Source organism: Schistocerca americana, chromosome 9, assembly GCF_021461395.2.
Source record: "Schistocerca americana isolate TAMUIC-IGC-003095 chromosome 9, iqSchAmer2.1, whole genome shotgun sequence".
Taxonomy (NCBI): domain Eukaryota; kingdom Metazoa; phylum Arthropoda; class Insecta; order Orthoptera; family Acrididae; genus Schistocerca; species Schistocerca americana.
In genome coordinates, this window is record NC_060127.1 from 21,074,117 (window position 1) to 21,091,999 (window position 17,883).

Below are 17,883 nucleotides of genomic sequence, written 5' to 3' on the forward strand. Positions count from 1 at the left end.
GGTTCTACAAAGATGTGAGGGCATGATAATGAACTCTCATTCATTTTGTGGCTACCAATCTCACCAGATCAGAACTGGTGGGAACACACCTGAGACACTATTGACTCCAGCTCCACACCCACAATCAATTGGCCCATAATTTACAAGAATTGTGTGACGAAGGCATAGACATCTGGTGCCAAATGTGTACCCAGGGCCTGCTGACACTCTGCTTTATTGCATTCCAGATGTGGAACGACATGCTCTTATGTGAATGGTCATAATGCTTTGCCCCATCATTGTAGGTGGAAGCATTAAAGATGATCTATAGCTCCAAAAACTCGATGTATGCTGCTTTGGTTGCTAGTAAGGCATGTATTTTGTATGGCAGACTATTAGAACAGTTGAGGAACGGTAAAATATGCACCAGTCACATCCGTGGCTGCAACAGCCGAACAAATTAGCTGTTACAAAGCTCTGTAGCATCATTGTGAAGCAAGATGAGAAGATGTGTATTGCGGTATAAGCTCCAGATTTCTTCGTCACTGTTGTTAAAGAAGCTGTCAGAAAGCTGTCTCCGTAAGAATCTTGTGAAATCTAGGGCTATTCAGAAATTAGGGAACGTTTCCGCCTGACACTGCTAAGTGTGTGCCGATGGCATGTATTTTTTTATGTGCGTGCTCCACAGCTCAGTCAGCAACCATCCGTGACAGCGGGAACGTCTCTGCATGTCTGGTTTTTTACCCCCCCCTGGATTTGAAATGTGCGCTGCAATCAAAAATCCCGCCAGTTGTGAGGAGCATTCTGTAATATGGTTTTTGTTGGCAGAAATCCTAAAACCTATAGAAATTTATCGTGAACTGTGCGAGGTGTACGGAAACAATGTAATGGGTGAACGTTCCATCTGGAAATGGTCCATTTGGTTTAAAAATGGCCAAACCAACGTTCCTGATGAAGAGAAGAGTGGATGCCCAAGTATTGTGACTGATGATCTTGTCACTAAAGTTGGTGAAACAATTTTGAAAACTGTTGCTTCACAATAACAGTGCATTTGCTTTCTTTTCCACAAGTTTCGCGGTCTTTGTTGTTTGAAATTTTTACTCAAAAGCAAGGCTACCACAAATTTTGGCCGTGATTGGTGCCCAAAATGCATACAGAGCACCATAATGACCAGCAATGGATCGAATCGTAACTGGTGACGAGACTTGGGTGAAAAATGTCAATTGCGAGACAAAATTACAGTCCATGGAGCGGGGCACACAAGGTCTCCCAAAAATAAAGAAAATGTTTGCAAACCTTGTCAGCAAGGAAGTTGTTGGCGACAGTGTTTTGGGATATGCCAGGTGTGCTTCTTATGGATGTTCTTGAACGTGGAGCAACCATAAATTCTGCTCGATACTGTCATTTTGCACAGCCTTAGAAGAACAGTTCAAAACAAACGCCGAGGAAAGCTGACGTCCAAAATTTTGTTTTTGCCCAACCTCACATGGCAGACTGCACTAAAGAACTTGATTCATTCAAATGCAAAATTTTCCCTCATCCGCCCTACAGCCCTGATCTTGCACAAAGCTTCTTCCATTTGTTTCCCAAGGTGAAGAAATGGCTCGCAACGCAGCGCTTTGATGACAACGTGGAACTCCAGATGGGCGTGACTCACTGGCTGAAGTCTCAGGCGGCAGAATTTATGATGATCTTTCATAGCTTGTCCACCACTATAAGTGCCTCAGTGTGTTTGGTGACTGTGTGGATAGGTAGTATGTCGTCGCTCTTTCAGATGTATATAATAAAAAGTATTTCTTGTACTTTTTTTTTTTTTTTTTTTTAAATGCCAAAACGTTCCCTACTTTCTGAATAGCCCTCGTATCTTTTATATTATAAATAAAAATCTAAGTGTTCGTTTGTTCAACATTGTATATCTCCAAAAGTTCTTCAAATTACCATGAAACTTTGAGTCACTGCTGCATTCAAATGTGCACGTGTTTTTATATACTTGCTGGAGTGCTACATAATGTACAAATATATATGTAAGAATTGTAGGGGAAATCTATAAAAAATTGTAAATATTTGTTTTTTCATAATATTAAATCTCCAAAAGTTCTTCACAAATTGCTCTGAAATTTTGACACAACATATGCTTCAAATATGTGTGTTTTTGTACTTTAAAAAAAATGTGTAATACATAAAGGGGGAATGTTATTACCAAACATCTAAAAGTTTTTGACCTATCTACTTCATATTTTTATACAACCCTAAGGAACATTCAGACAGATATAGCCTATATATTTTTAATACATATGAAATATATAAACAGCTAAATGTAGTTACCAAATATCTCAGAAAGTACTCCACCGATTTACTTCAAATTTTTACATTTTACAGTGAAACATTGTTGGCAAACAGTAAGATATATTTATGGCTTATCAGCACATGATAGGAATGCTACAGATTCAGAATTTGCAGTAACTATAACAATGGCTCAGAGTGGTGAAGAGGAGATGGATGGAGAGATGGGAGGAAACTGACAGAAAGTGGGAAGGAGGAAATGGACAGAGAGAGAGAAGGGGGGGGGGGGGGGGGGGAAGAAGAGGAGATAAGGATACATATCCAATCCCCATACATATCAGAAATGTGTGCTCTCTCTTTTCTTTCTTTTTCACTTAATGAGACAGAGCTACAGCAATTTGAGTGTGGAAACAGCTGGTAAACAATAAAAAGCTACAGAAGCTATCTAACCAAAACCTAATTATGTGCTTACAAATGTTTAACCAAGTTGATGTTTCCATTTCACAGTTTGATTGGAGTCCACGTGGTTAGTACATATAACAGCACACCCACAGCTCGTGAATGTCAGCCATTGAAATTTTGTACATTAAACGGAAACAACTAGCCTGAACATACGTAACCTCACTATTAATCAACTGTGCTGAGAGAACTTGAGTTATGGTGTAACCCAGGTTTGGTATCTGATACTCAGTTTATTACTGCTATGATGTCCACACTTCTAATTGGTATTCTTTTGTTTGGCACTGGTAGGACTGATTCCGAACATATTGCGTGTCACTGGTGGTCTGTCGAGGTCCTCGGGAGAGTGTACATCCTCAAGTTTAACTAATCTCATCATCAGTTCCCGTGAGATCTCAGTCCTGTCTCTCTATTTTCTCGAAGTTTTGAGGATGTACTGTCAAACCCATTTATATGAGTGGTCCTTTTCTATAAGATTATCTTTGTGCTATTTATTTTATTATGCACCCTTTTTTGTGGTCTCTCTCCACTGCATAACAAATTTCTTTACTATGTTGTAAGTAATTATTTGTTATAACTATTTATACATTTTTGAATAATGTTCTTTTAATCCATTGTTGTTTGTGCTATTTCAATCTACCACAAAAAACAGGTTTGACTGTATGGAGCAAAATTTCTTTTGTGTTTATTTATTTATTGATATTTTCTTGAATACTTAGCATTTTCCTTTACATGATAGGAAGCAAAACAATTTCTGACGTGTAACGTGAGCCCACGAGGCTTATGTGTCAAATATGTTGTCCTAATTTTTTTTGTTTTTGTAACATACATGGTGCATTCGTCATTCATCTTTGTTGGTTTTGGAGATTTGTGTTGGCTGGTGCAGCTTTAGCTGCCCTGAAAATCTGTTGGCTGAATCTACTTCAGATTTTTACACATTACCCTAAGGAACATTCAGACAGACGGCCTATATATTTTAAATACATATGAAATATATAAAGGGTTAAACATAGTTACCAAAAATCTCAAAAAGTACTCCACCGATTTACTTCAAATTTTTACATATTACAGTGAAACGTTCACATTAGATCTCAATCTTGTCTCTCTATTTTCCCAAAGTTTTGAGGATGTACTGTCAAATCCATTTATACTGCATTTTCATGTTGATACAGTGTGAACTTGTTATATAAAGCACATTTAAACATGTATAACACCGCTTTTTTCTACAGTTTTATAGTTTTCCTCTATGTAGGGTAGTAACTAAGGAATCGGTCTGCGCAATCTGTTCCCATCATGTATTTGTTATAATCCAGTACAGCTTCAGGGTTTTGACTCATGCGATTGGTTTTTCTGTATATTTTTTGTGTGTCTAAAAATTGGCATTATATATGGTAGAAATTATTCGTATCATTTTTGTCTTCAATGCTCTCTATAATTGTGCCAGTACTTCACAATTTTTTGTATTTAGTTCCAAATAAATTTAATTTTGCATTCTTTAACATTGTTGGAAATCTGCCGTTTAGTCACATCATTCCATAAACCTGAATTTTCTTTGTAAGCAAATGTTGTACAAGTTCTACACGGTTGCAGTAACTATCCATGTATAGATGGAGCCATTTTCCACAAACATGTGTCATTAGTTTCATCACTGTCTCCTTTAAAGGCTGTTAAATGGTAGAGTATATTTTCAAACTATGGAAAATCCAGGATAGAATGTTACAATATTATGAGAACGAAAGTTGCCACTCACCATATAGCGGAGATGCTGACTCGCAGATAGGCACAACAAAAAAGACTCTCACAATTACAGCTTTTGGCCATTAAGGCCTTCGTCAACAATACACACGCGCGCGCGCGCCCACACACACACACACACACACACACACACACACACACACACACATATATAAACGCAACTCGCACACAAACCTGCAGTCTAAGGCAACTGAAACCATACTGTGTTTGAGAATTGTGCTATAATTGTGAGAGTCTCTTTGTTGTGCCTGTCTGCGACTCAGTGTCTCCACTATATGGTGTCAACTTTCCTTCTCATAATATTATAGAGTATATTTTGAAAGAGGAAATTTATCCCATTATTAAACTGCACAGCATCTGGAAGAGTATGCCATATTTTGTAACTTTCTATGGGCTATAAATTTTGAAATGTAGTTGTTCATGTCAAGATATCATTCCTTCATTGATAAAAATATTTTGACCAAGATTAAAATTTTTTTAAACTTCTTAGAGACATAATCAGTTGTAGTTTGCACCTTGAAGAGTCAATCAGTGTTGTCCTGTTTATTATTGGTATCTTAAAAATGCTAATATTCATTGAAATCTGTTATGAGACATCATTTTGCAAAATATTGGTGGTTTCCAATAACAGATTTGTTTACCAATAATTGTCCACCTTTGGTTTTTTTATGATTCCCATCAGAATAGCAAACCCAAAACATTTTCTAAGTTTGGCTGCCTTCACATCTACAAACTTGACACTTTTTTTATTTGGCTTCCTCCTTAAAAATTTAGTGACATCCTCAATCTTCTGTATATTGCTGGGAAATATGTTAAGACCCAGAAATCCTTCAGTTTCATTATTGGTCCTCGATAAATCAACATCTGATCACTCACATTGTGATCTTCGTTTGATTCTTCTGTATCACTTGGCCGTGATAGTGTTTGTTGAATTCTCCATGTACATATTTCAGAGTCATTAGAAGATTCTGCTTCGCTCTATTTTTCTGGTGATGTAATGTCTTCTACTTCTTTGCAAACCCCGAATTCAACTGGAATATCAAACAACGTGTCAGTGCATTCATCATGTATACCTGTGTCTTCTCCTTCGTTTGCCCTTATCAAAGAGCATGAGTTTTTATAAAAACAGTGTGCTGAAATGTCTGTACCTTATTGTCCCTTGACGCAGAACACATGGAGTATTGGTGTTTGTTTGATAGTGTTGATCATGGCACCACAGTTGTGTCACCAGTGCTTGCCAGCTTTTTCTGTGCACGACACAAATCTGGTGCCAGTGGTATTTGCGTGACAAAAAACATTGTGCCAGCAGCGTCTGCTCGATAGATGTTCGCATGACACCAACATAGTTCCCCCAGACAGCATTGTGTTAAAATCACTGTGACCAGAGTTGAAATTGGAATGCTTGCACCAAAATCATAAAACTAATGTACACTGAAATACATTTTTGGTGCTGTCAGTTGAACTGTGGTACATGGAAAAGTGGAAAAAAATTACTGTCTGCGACATCAGATAAAGACAAATAGGTCATTTGTAAAATTTCACTGTTAAGAAACATTTTTCTGGTTGGTTATCAAGTCTGCGCTTTATATTCTCTCTATTTTGGCCATCAACAGATATTTTGTAACCCAAATAACAAAGCCCATTATCTCCTTTTTGTGTTTATTTCCTAATCTAATTCCCACACCATTACCTGATTTAATTTGACTGCCCTCCATTATTCTTGTTTTTCCTTTGTTGGTGCTCATCCATCATCATCTTTTCAAGACACTATCCATTGTGTTCAACTGATCTTCCAAGTCCTTTGCTGTCTCTTGACAAACTGCTATCTACATTTAGATTAAAATTATTTAATAGTTGACACTTCATGGCCCAGTGCTGGTTTCCTACTATCAGAGCACTGTCATGCCCGAACTGCTCGCCATTGCCAAACTGCAACATGCCACAACAATTGGTCAGTTCATGTTGTCCGGCTTTCTTTCTTGTTATGTTCAGATTCTGACTCATGGGTTTGACCCTATAGTTTCGTATTTCATTACACACACACACACACACACACACACACACACACACACACACACACACACACAGACACACACAGACACTTACACACGCGCGCGGTTCCAATGATATACACACATTTCATGCACAACACTAACAAAATACTACTGGTCCCCCTGCGGGTTCGGGGATAAGAATAGGCCCGCGGTATTCCTGCCTGTCGTAAGAGGCGACTAAAAGGAGTCTCAAATGTTTCGGCCTTATGTGATGGTCCCCTCTCGGGTTTGACCTCCATCTTTCTAAATTATTCCGAAGAGCGAGCCAATTGGGGAAGGGCGCCTTACATGGTGCACTGTATCCGTCGTGCGTTGAGACCTTTAGCCGGCTTTTTCGTAGTTGCACTGGGGTCCCGCTCGTTTTCCAACTCTTGGGCGAGGATACGTCCCTGGGTGCGATTCCCACGCTGCAATCTGCAGTGTTTCTTTTAACTGCGACGACGGCCTTGGACATTTTTTGCACCTAAGATCCAGCACGGTAGCCAGTCCATTGTGGTGGGGCCGCCATGTACCCTCTTGGTTGTAGCCCCCTGACAACACAGGGATCGCTCTACTGATGCCTGCGCCATTAACTCCCCACGTATGCCAAGGAGTAGATGCCCATCTCCTTGGGGCATCAGGACTCCCGGCAATGGCCGTCCTGCCAGGTGGCTATTGCTGCGGCTGGGTGGCGCCCGTGGGGAGGGCCCTTGGTCGGAGTAGGTGGCATCAGGGCGGATGACCCGCAATGAAGCGTGGTACATCATCTCTCGCTGGCGGCCAGCCGCCAGCAGTCTCTAAGCGTTCTCGGTCTCAATTTAATGCTGAAAAGTACAATCCGAAAATGTTCCCCTCTCTGGCCACACCGTGGGAGGAACGTAAACCTCAGGATGGCAGTAGCAATTATTCGCCCCGATTCTTAGTTTGCACGAGAGCTGATGGGGAGTCTTTTCTCTCCACAAAGCCTCAGGTCTTCGTCGAACATTTAGAGGACAAGTTTGGGGAGGTGGAGGGCTTGTCAAAAATGCGCTCTGGATCGGTCCTGATCCAAACGGCATCCTCTGCCCAGTCACGACGGTTACTTGCTTGTGACAAGTTGGGGGATGTTGCTGTTACGATCACACCGCATAAGAGTTTAAATATGGTCCAGGGAGTTATTCACCATAAGGACCTTCTTTTGCAGTCTGATGACGAGCTGCGCGCCAACTTAGAGCGCAGAGGTGTACATTTCGTCCGGCGCGTTCATCGGGGTCCGAAGGAAAATCGGATAGCTACCGGTGCCTTCATCTTGGCCTTCGAGGGTGATACGTTACCGGAAAAGGTCAAGGTGATGGTTTACCGATGTGACGTCAGGCCCTATATTCCTCCCCCGATGCGGTGCTTCAAGTGCTGGAAGTTCGGCCATATGTCTTCCCGCTGCACTTCCAGCCTCACATGTCGAGATTGCGGACGCCCGTCTCATCCCGATACTCCATGTGCCCCGCCTCCCATCTGTGTCAACTGCAGGGAGCACCATTCACCTTGCTCGCCAGACTGCAGAATCTTCCAGAAAGGACGCAAAATCATGGAATATAAGACCCTGGACCGACTGACTTATACTGAGGCCAAAAGGAAATACGACCGATTACATCTCGTGAGAATGACATCTTCCTACGCCGCCGCTACAACACCTGTGCTCGCCCCATCAGTTTCGCGACTTCCGGCCGGATCGCTGAGTGGTACAACTCCTCCTGCTCCCTTGCCAGTGGGGGGCTCTACCCACCAGGTTGCTCCTGCGCCACCTACCTCAGGGGCAACACCATCCCACCCATCAGGGACGTCCGTCCCTGCTTCTAAGCCGGAGAAGTGTCCAACTTCTTTGGCTTCTCACGCTCGCAAGGGGTCCCTCGGGTCCCTCCCTTCCCAAGTTTCCACCAGTGGGAAGGCTGACGACCGACAGTGGCGTAAGTGCCCGCAATCAGCTGGTCGACGGGCTTCACGATCCTCCTCAGTCCCGGAGACTGAATCGGTGAAGCCCTCCCAGCCAGTTAAACCCAAGGAGCAGCGTGAGAAATCAAAGAAGAGCAGCTCTAAGCCCAAGGAACTCGTGGTGGCAGCCACCCCACCACCACCTTCCAGATCTGCGTCTGAGGACGAGGTGGAGATCCTGGCGTCCGCTGAGGACCTCGATCTCGCCGGTCCCTCAGACGCCATGGATAGCGCTAGCACGGGTGCTCAATCGGAGGCAGCAGGTGACCCAGCGGCGTAATCTGCCTTCCCAGTCCCGTCACGCCTTTGTCCGCCATGGACACTACCATCCTCCAGTGGAACTGCAGCGGTTTCTTCCACCATTTAGCTGAGCTCCGCCAACTTATCAGCCTTCGCCCTTTCTTCTGCATTGCTCTCCAGGAAACTTGGTTTCCAGCGATGCGAACCCCCGCCCTCCGTGGCTATCGGGGTTATTATAAGAACCGAGCAGCTTATGAAAGTGTGTCTGGTGGCGTCTGCATATATGTCCTTCACACTCTGCACAGCGAGTCTGTCCCTCTCCAGACGCCTTTAGAGGCTGTCGCTGTACGCGTGTGGACGCCACAGGCTGTTACCGTCTGCAGTCTTTACATTCCACCGGATCGTGATGTCTCGCAGCATGTCCTGGCTGCACTGGTCGCCCAATTGCCGCCACCTTTCTTGCTATTGGGCGACTTCAACGCCCATAACCCTCTGTGGGGTGGGTCAGTGGCCACAGGTCGAGGCGCCATCGTTGAGCATTTATTGTCGCAGCTCGATCTCTCGCTGTTAAATGATGGTGCCTTCACACACTTCAGTGTGGCGCATGGCACCTACTCCGCCATTGACCTTTCCATCTGTAGCCATAGCCTCTTACCGTCTGTCCAATGGAGTGTGCATGACGACCTGTGTGGTAGTGACCACTTTCCGCTCTTTTTGTCACTACCACAGCGTCACTCTTCTGGGCGCCCTAGCAGATGGGCTATGAATAAGGCTGACTGGGATTTGTTCTCCTCCACTGCCGCTTTTGAGCCTCTCTCTACTGATGACATTAATGTGGTGGTTCAATCGGTCACCACCGCCATCGTTACTGCCGCCGAATCTGCCATTCCCCGTTCTTATTGGTCCCCTCGGTGGAAGGCTGTGCCTTGGTGGTCGCCTGAGATCGCTGAAGCGATTAAAGATTGCCGGCAGGTGCTCCAGCGTCACAAGCGACATCCCTCCTTAGCCCACCTTATCGCCTTCAAACGGCTGCGTGCGCGGGCCCGCCTCCTTATCCGCCAAGGCAAGGAGGAGTGCTGGGAGCGGTATGTGTCCACCATTGGCCTCCATGTCACTCCCTCGCAGGTCTGGGCCAAGATTCGACGCGTCTACGGCTATCGGACCCCTGCCAGCGTCCCTGCGCTCTCACTGAATGGAGCCGTTTGTACTGACTCCGACGTCATTGCAAATTGCTTAGCAGAGCATTTTGCTATGAGTTCCGCCTCTGCGAATGACCCCCAGGCCTTCCGCTCCATTAAAGAGCGGCTGGAACGTCGGAGCCTTTCGTTTTGCACAAACCACCCGGAATCTTACAATGCTCCATTCAGTGAGTGGGAATTTCGCAGTGCCCTAGCTGCTTGCCCTGATACCGCTCCTGGGCCAGATGGCATCCACTATCAGATGCTGAAACACCTTTCAGTGGACTGCCAGCGGCGCCTTCTCGATCTTTACAACCGTCTTTGGGTCGAGGGGGAGTTTCCGTCGCAATGTCGGGAAGGCATTGTCATCCCCGTTTTGAAACCTGGAAAGACTCCTCTGGAGGTGGACAGCTACCGTCTCATTAGCCTCACCAACGTTCTTTGCAAGTTGCTTGAACGGATGGTGAGCCGGCGCTTGCATTGGGTACTGGAGTCACGGGGCCTTCTGGCTCCGTCTCAGGGTGGGTTCCGTAGAGGCCGCTCCGCCACCGACAATCTGGTGAGCCTGGAGTCGGCCATCCGTACTGCTTTTGCCCGCTGTCAGCACCTGGTCGCTGTCTTTTTCGACATGCGGAAGGCGTACGATACGACATGGCGTCATCACATTCTTTCTACGCTTCATGGATGGGGTCTTCGGGGTCCTCTGCCGATTTTTATCCGCAATTTTCTGTCGTGTCGTACCTTCCGCGTGCAAGTCGCAGCCTCGTATAGTTCCTCCCACATCCAGGAGAACGGTGTGCCACAGGCCTCTGTTTTAAGTGTCTGTCTGTTTTTAATAGCCATTAACGGGCTTGCTGCGGCCGTGGGAAATTCTGTCTCCGCTTCCCTGTATGCTGACGACTTCTGCCTTTACTACAGCTCTACTGGCATTGCAGCTGTTGAACGTCAGCTACAGGGCGCTATCCGTAAGGCGCAGTCTTGGGCTGTAGCGCATGGGTTTCAGTTTTCGGCAGCCAAGACCCGCGTTATGCATTTCTGCCGGCGCCGAACAGTCCATCCTGAGCCGCGGCTTTATCTTGCTGACGATCTCCTTGCTGTGGTGGAGACCCACCGGTTTTTGGGGGTGGTTTTCGATGCCCGGTTGACTTGGCTGCCTCATATCCGGCAGCTTAAACAGACGTGTTGGCGGCATCTAAACGCTCTGAGATGCTTGAGCCACACCCGCTGGGGCGCCGACCGCTCTACCCTGTTGCGGCTCTACCAGGCGTTAATCCAGTCCCGTCTGGATTATGGGAGCCTGGCTTATGGCTCAGCATCCCCATCTGCGTTACGGGTGCTGGACCCAATTCTCCACAGCGGGATACGCCTTGCCACTGGTGCTTTCCGCACCAGCCCTGTGGACAGCGTACTAGTGGAGGCAGGTGTACCTCCACTGCGGTTCCGACGCCAACGTTTGCTGGCCGCTTATGCTGCCCATGTTCTAAGCTCGCCCGGGCATCCAAACTATCGTCTCCTGTTCCCGCGGTCGGTCGTCCGTATGCCAGAACGTCGGCCCCGGTCTGGTTGTACAATAGCGGTCCGTGTCAAAGAGCTTCTCTCTGGGCTTCAGGTTTTCACTGTTCCACCTCCTTTCTGGGCTACTTTGCATACACCCCCATGGTGTGTTCGTCGCCTTTGCCTTCGGCTCGACTTGGCACAGGGCCCTAAGGTCCCAGTCCCTCCAGAGGCCTTCCGCCGCCGCTTTTATTCCATCCTGGCCACGTATCAGGGCTCTGGTGTTGTTTACACTGACGGTTCGATGGTTGCTGGTCGTGTCGGGTATGCGCTCACTCTAGGGGACCATTCCGAACAACGTTCCGTACCGGATGGCTGCAGCGTTTACACTGCTGAGCTGGTCGCCATCTTTCGTGCCCTTGAGTATATCCGCTCCTGCTCAGGTGAGTCCTTCGTCATCTGTAGCGATTCCCTGAGCGGTTTACGAGCTCTCGACCAGTGTTTCCCTCGTTCTCGTCTGGTGATGGCTATCCAGGAGTCTCTGCATACTCTCGCCCGTTGCGGCCGCTCTGTGGTCTTTGTGTGGACCCCCGGTCATGTCGGTATCCTGGGTAACGAACATGTTGACCGCCTGGCGAAAGAGGCCACCAGTAAGCCATCTCTGGACGTTGGCCTCCCAGAGACTGATTTGCGGGCAGTCTTCCGCCGCAAAATCTTGGCGCTAGGGGACGATGAATGGCGCGAACTGACAATGCGCAATAAACTCCGTGCTGTCAAGCAGACGACGGCTGTGTGGCGGTCGTCCCTGCGAGCCACTCGCAGGGACTCAATAGTTCTTTGCCGGCTCCGCATTGGCCACTCCCGGCTGACACACAGTTATTTACTGCGCCGGGAGGACCCTCCTCTATGTCGCTGTGGGGCGGCTTTGACAGTGGCCCACATTTTGCTGGCCTGCCCCCTTTTAGCTGTGGTCAGGCAGACATTTGCGCTGCCTGCTATGCTCCCTGCCCTTTTAACAGACGACTCCACTATGGCTGACTTAGTTTTACGTTTTATTTGGGCAGGGGGATTTTATCATTTAATCTGAGTGTTTCTGTTTTATTTTATTGTTTTGTGTTGATTCTGGCATTTGGCCTATGATTTTAAACTGATTTTTTAGTGTGTTTCTAAGTGGTTGGCTTTTCCTTTTTTATTTCTGTGGTCGGCCAACCACCGTCAAACTCTGTGTGGTTTTAGTTCGTTTTGTCTTTTCTTTGTCTCAGTTTCTCTTGTTCTGTATTGTCTGTGATCTCTTCTGTTCCTCGTTTTTATTCTCTGTGGGTGTTCTTTGTATTTGGAACAAGGGACCGATGACCGTAGCAGTCTGGTCCCTTTAATCCCCCAAACCAACCAAAATACTACTGGATCCTTCCAAACATTTGATGCAGTTCAGTGTCACATATCCTAAGAAAGTTCATTATCAAAGTTTCAAGAACTGGCTTTAAATGTTGGCTCTAGAAATATACTACAGCCCCCTATGTATTGCTGACATAGGGATCATGAGAACAAGATTAGAATAATTATTGCATTCACAGAGGCATTCAATCAATCATTATTCCCTCATTCCATACATGAATGCAATAGGAAGAAACTTTAATAACTGGCACAGTGGGACATACCCTCTGCCATGAACCTTACAGTGGTTTGCAGAGTATAGATGTAGATGTGAAGCTAAATTTTAAAGGCCATAAATCATCGTTGCCATGGGAATATACGTATCATAAATGAGCAGTTGTATGCATAGTAATGTCGTAGTGCAATGGTTAGCACATTAATCTGTTGTGCAGAAGGTTATAAGTTTGAAGCTTGTGAAATACAGCAGTTTTTAAATTTCGAAATCCAAACAAAATACTTACGTTTTATTTTTATTCAATTAATTGAGTTAAACATATTTTTTTAAAAAATTTATAATACTTTGTGTGTCATTTTCATTATCACTTTGCATTTATTTTTTCTTCCTACCATGCTTTTTTTCATTTGAAATATGCCGGCTTCACCTATAATGTACAGTAAAGTTCTAACAAGGACTGCTTGTCAGTTGGTAAAGCAGCGTTACGTGTAACTCGTGTGAGGATAGTCTCAGCCAACCACTAAAAGACAGTGAGAAATTACAATTTGTTTTTTAGTGCTCAGACTGAAATTTTTCTGTCTTGAGTTTGCCCGTAGAGGTTAACTTTAGTGACTGTGAACAAAGCAGTCATGATTTTAGTTCTGCCATTGATTGCTAATTGCCATTTTCTTGGATACATTGCACATTGCAAGATTGTGGTTCAGCTTAGGACATCAGTTTAAATTTAGGACTACAAATCACACCCCGTTGACAGAGTATCTCGCATTTGTGTCATACCTTGTGGTGGCTGCTTCCAACATTGTTCCATGTTACACGTTAACAGCATTTGCAAAGTGGCATGCTGTGTTGGTGGTTCACCCGTAACAGAGCAGTATGTGGCAGCTGATTTGGCAACTCTGTAGTTGAAAGTGACAGACGTCAACTATCAAGTGATTCTAATCAGACTGTAGCAAATTCCAAAGAGAGTGTGGCAGTAATCACTGTCAAAAGGTTTCCCTAAATTGCTATACAGACCCACAATCTTTTCTAGCTAGCACTACATTTAATTTCAATTTCACAGTTTCAGATCGACAGTAGAAAAGCACAGTTCCAGCTGGGGAACCTGCGGAGTCAGTTTCAGCAGGAGGGTGGGGGAGGTGAAGAGATGGATCTGGTGACTGGGGAGGGCCAAGATGCCCTCCCAGTCTTGGAGGGGGAGGTCTCGTCCTCGACGAGCGACGAGAGGGGGGCGGTGGGACCCGACCCCCTGGTGCCACCTCCGGAGGCCGGCGAACAGATGGTGGTGTCCGAAGCCGGAGTGTTTCCCCAGCAGGGCTTGGAGGAGCAGGAGGTGGAAGAGGAAGTCCTGGATGGCTCGGTGATGGGTGACGTCGTAAGCGGGGTGCCGTCGCTGTCGCCGGACACGTCCGAATCTGCTCTCGAGTTGTTGTGCCAGCCATTTGAGCCCGGCCAGAGTGGTTTAGGTGATCTTACGGTAAGTCATTTTCATAAACGTACATGTATTGCAATTGAATGTCACATAATACGGTATATGATGTATTACTCACTATTTCCAAGACTACTCGCAGGAGGGTGGTTGATCCGAGTATCTATTTCGACAGAAAACTTTTTAAGATAATGGGTATTCACTTGTTTCTGGTCTCCGCCAATATTAACTTTCAGTACTCGGACAGTTTGGTGTCCATATGGGTCTTGTGTAAATGTTTTCATGTTCTATGACCGCATGCAGAGGAAATCCACTGTCCAGGAGTGATATAATTTCATTTTCTATTAAGTAGTGTTACTGAAGAATGCAGCGTCATCTGCTAGTTAAAAGTTGACAAAGTCATTACAAACTGAGGCTATTTGACTTCTGTTGGAACTGCTACTCCAGTGAGACACTACGTTGAGAGGTTTCTTTGAGTGAATGATTAGTAATTCACTTTTTCACACGTTATTGAGGAAGTAACATTAACTGAATTTTCTGTATTGTTTGCTCTTGAAACGGATTTTTAGCTTCTTAGGCCATGGTCCAGTGATAACTGTACACACAAAAGGATACGTGAATTTGGTAGAGTGGACTAAGCATAGTGTACTGCTCTTCTCACCTCTCTCTCTCTCTCTCTCTCTCTCTCTCTCTCTCTCTCTCTCTCTCTCACACACACACACACACACACACACACACACACACACACACACAAAAATAATGGTACCAAATCATTGCTACTAAAGATGCAAATTCAAATTTATCAAAGGAAAAAAAGTTACTTCTCTCAAAGGTCTAATTGTTGTTATGGTACTAGTAAGAGGTGCTGTATGTATCGATTAATATTGAGACACATGTAATGAAGGAGTAAAATCATACAGCAAATTTATGAGACTGTACAGCCCTTTATTTATGAGACAAGTGCTAGGTAATTTCGGTATAGCGGGAGTATGCCACCAACCAATCCTTTGAATGTATGTGCATTTTAAGGAATGTTCATCTGCTGATAAAACAAGTGTATGACAGTTTAAGTGATTTTTTTTTAATTTATTTTTTTTCCCCCAAACGATTGTGCTTATTTCAAAATTAGTCACAGTAGGAATCCCTAAAAGTTATCAAAATGTAGTCTTTGTTACTAAAATGCTAACCTGGTACCAGTTGCAGCTTAAGGGCAACAAAAATTCAATTTTCAGTATTTCACGTAATTATTAACCAAATTTAAAATGCTTTCATAATCTATTAATAAAGAGTGTATCAACACAGTATTTGAGAATGAGAGTGCTTAGTGACTTCCAACAAATTTACTCATAATTTCAAACCTTTACGAAACTTTTTCTTGTTAACACCCCACACAAAATTGTGAAAGGAAAACTAGGTATCACTTACTATAGTTTTGCTGTTCATACAGTCGGACTTCAAGCATCAGGCATGATATTTTGATATATTTTACTTTACAAACTTTATTTGTAACACAGTTTGCAGACAGTATCCGTGTATACCACTGAATGTACCTGCAGAGTTCTATCATTGTGTGACACATAGCTCTGGAGATATGACATCGTAAACCCCGAGACGTGTGGAAAACTGGCTTTTGGTTAAAACAGAGCACAAATTACTGATTTTATATCCATCCAGTATTTCATGATGACGGCACTTAGTGACTTCTAACAAACTTAAAGCGTAATGTCAAACTGTTCCTGAACTTGTTCTTGCTTGCACACATAAAGGCAGATATTCAACACATTAACTCATTTTTAAAGTAAATCGCCTTTTTCAAACTGTTTTATATACAGGAGTTCAATTCAGTAAAGAAGCGGGGTTTACTGGTTTAAAACTATGTTGCCTTTCTGTGACACATTTATCGATTTGGAGTGCTTCAAATGGTGTTATCTTCCCGCTTTTCATAACAGCATGTACAACATGTGGATCTGTGTTGTACCAGTGGTTTTGTGTTAGAAGATCTTTTGTAAAGCAGAAAGATGTCATTACCCAAAGTAGCTGATGTAGATAATCATATGACACAGAATGCTGGCTTACAGTTAAATGACCAAACATTACTTTCTGTTTTCTTTCTGTTACATTAAGTTTTAGGTATGCAAATGTTACATTACAACAGTAAATTCGAATATATTTTTCATATTTTGTTAAATATAATGATTTCTGTGTAAAGTAAAGAAGTAATTCTCTCTTGTGTAACCATTGTGTATCTCGTCATTTACTGTAATGGTATGAGTAATATCTGTGTAAGTCGCATGTTCTGTAGCTGTGGTTGTCACATTGGGTCATCAGTTGGTGATGGCCAAAGAAGCTGAAAGCTGTTTCGTGATCAACTTCCAAAGTGTTTCCATTTTAGTATTATTAACGAAGTGTCGGTGGTGTCCTCCAGCATGGTATTGCCTGTACTTTCATTGTGACAGTTTGATGCCATGTGAAATGCTCTTGAAACATGTTGTATTCATACATTTACAAATACTATTTCTTGGCATGCTCATTTTTGTAACGTGATTGGTTGAATACCTCTTACTTGGTCATTTATTGTTCTCGCAATTTCCCCCACTGCTTTGCCAGGATTCGTGCTTGGACTTCATTGTGCACCTGCAACCTGAATGTCAGGTAAGTGTGAGGTATTATACCTTTCCGTATGTGTACAGAAATAGACTGAGTCTGAAACAGATATGAAAAAGAATGTTATGTATGTTTGTTTGGTGAATATTTATTCCGTAGTCGTGCTGCATGTGACATTGGTAAATTCTTTAGAGGGTGAAGTGTCCACATCCGTTAATGTACCTGAGAATGACCACACGCTTGAAGTTTGCTAATACTGCTTAATAAAAGACTCATTTAAACTAATAGTCTAGTGGAAATGATGTGATGGCTACTGTTAATCTGCTTCTTCAAGAAGACAATTTTTTATACACTGATTATGTACAGCGAATCACAGGAAGTAATAGTTCCCTTGGAAACACACACACACACACACACACACACGCACACACACACACACACACGCACACTTATGGAGATGCATATCTCTTGCACAATTCAGTGTTCTTCAAAGTTTATCGGATGACTCGCACAGTAGCATAGAACACTGTTTGTAGATTTGGTTAGGAAGTAAGTGAATACAAACCACACTCTGTGTATCTGTTTACTTACAGTTCATTCACTGAAAGCACAATGGCCGATGGAGCGGTGTGTGAAAACAGTACCACCTTAGGCAGACACACAATTCTGTGGGATAGCCAAACCCTGACAGTAGCTAACAGCAAAGTTCGTATCACAACCCAGAAGAAAACCTCATAGGATGGGGTTGTCTTAAATAGATACGAGGGAGAGCTAGCTGTAAACACCACCTGGTTGCAACAAGTGAGGCAGTGCCTGTCAACGTGGCCCCTAAATCTGTCTTAAGTGTTTTGCCAC

At 44.1% G+C, this 17,883-nt stretch overlaps 1 protein-coding gene across 1 annotated transcript in view; it reads left to right on the forward strand.

Annotated features, from left to right (window-relative positions):
* LOC124551216 (mucin-4-like) overlaps nt 1-17,883 on the forward strand; it is a 65,739-nt gene that overhangs the window by 21,751 nt on the left and 26,105 nt on the right. Inside the window, exons 2-3 of the mRNA XM_047126206.1 lie at nt 14,059-14,472; nt 17,032-17,076. Coding sequence (XP_046982162.1) covers nt 14,143-14,472; nt 17,032-17,076 — 375 coding nt within the window. The 5' untranslated portion in view covers nt 14,059-14,142. The remainder of the gene's footprint in view (nt 1-14,058; nt 14,473-17,031; nt 17,077-17,883) is intronic.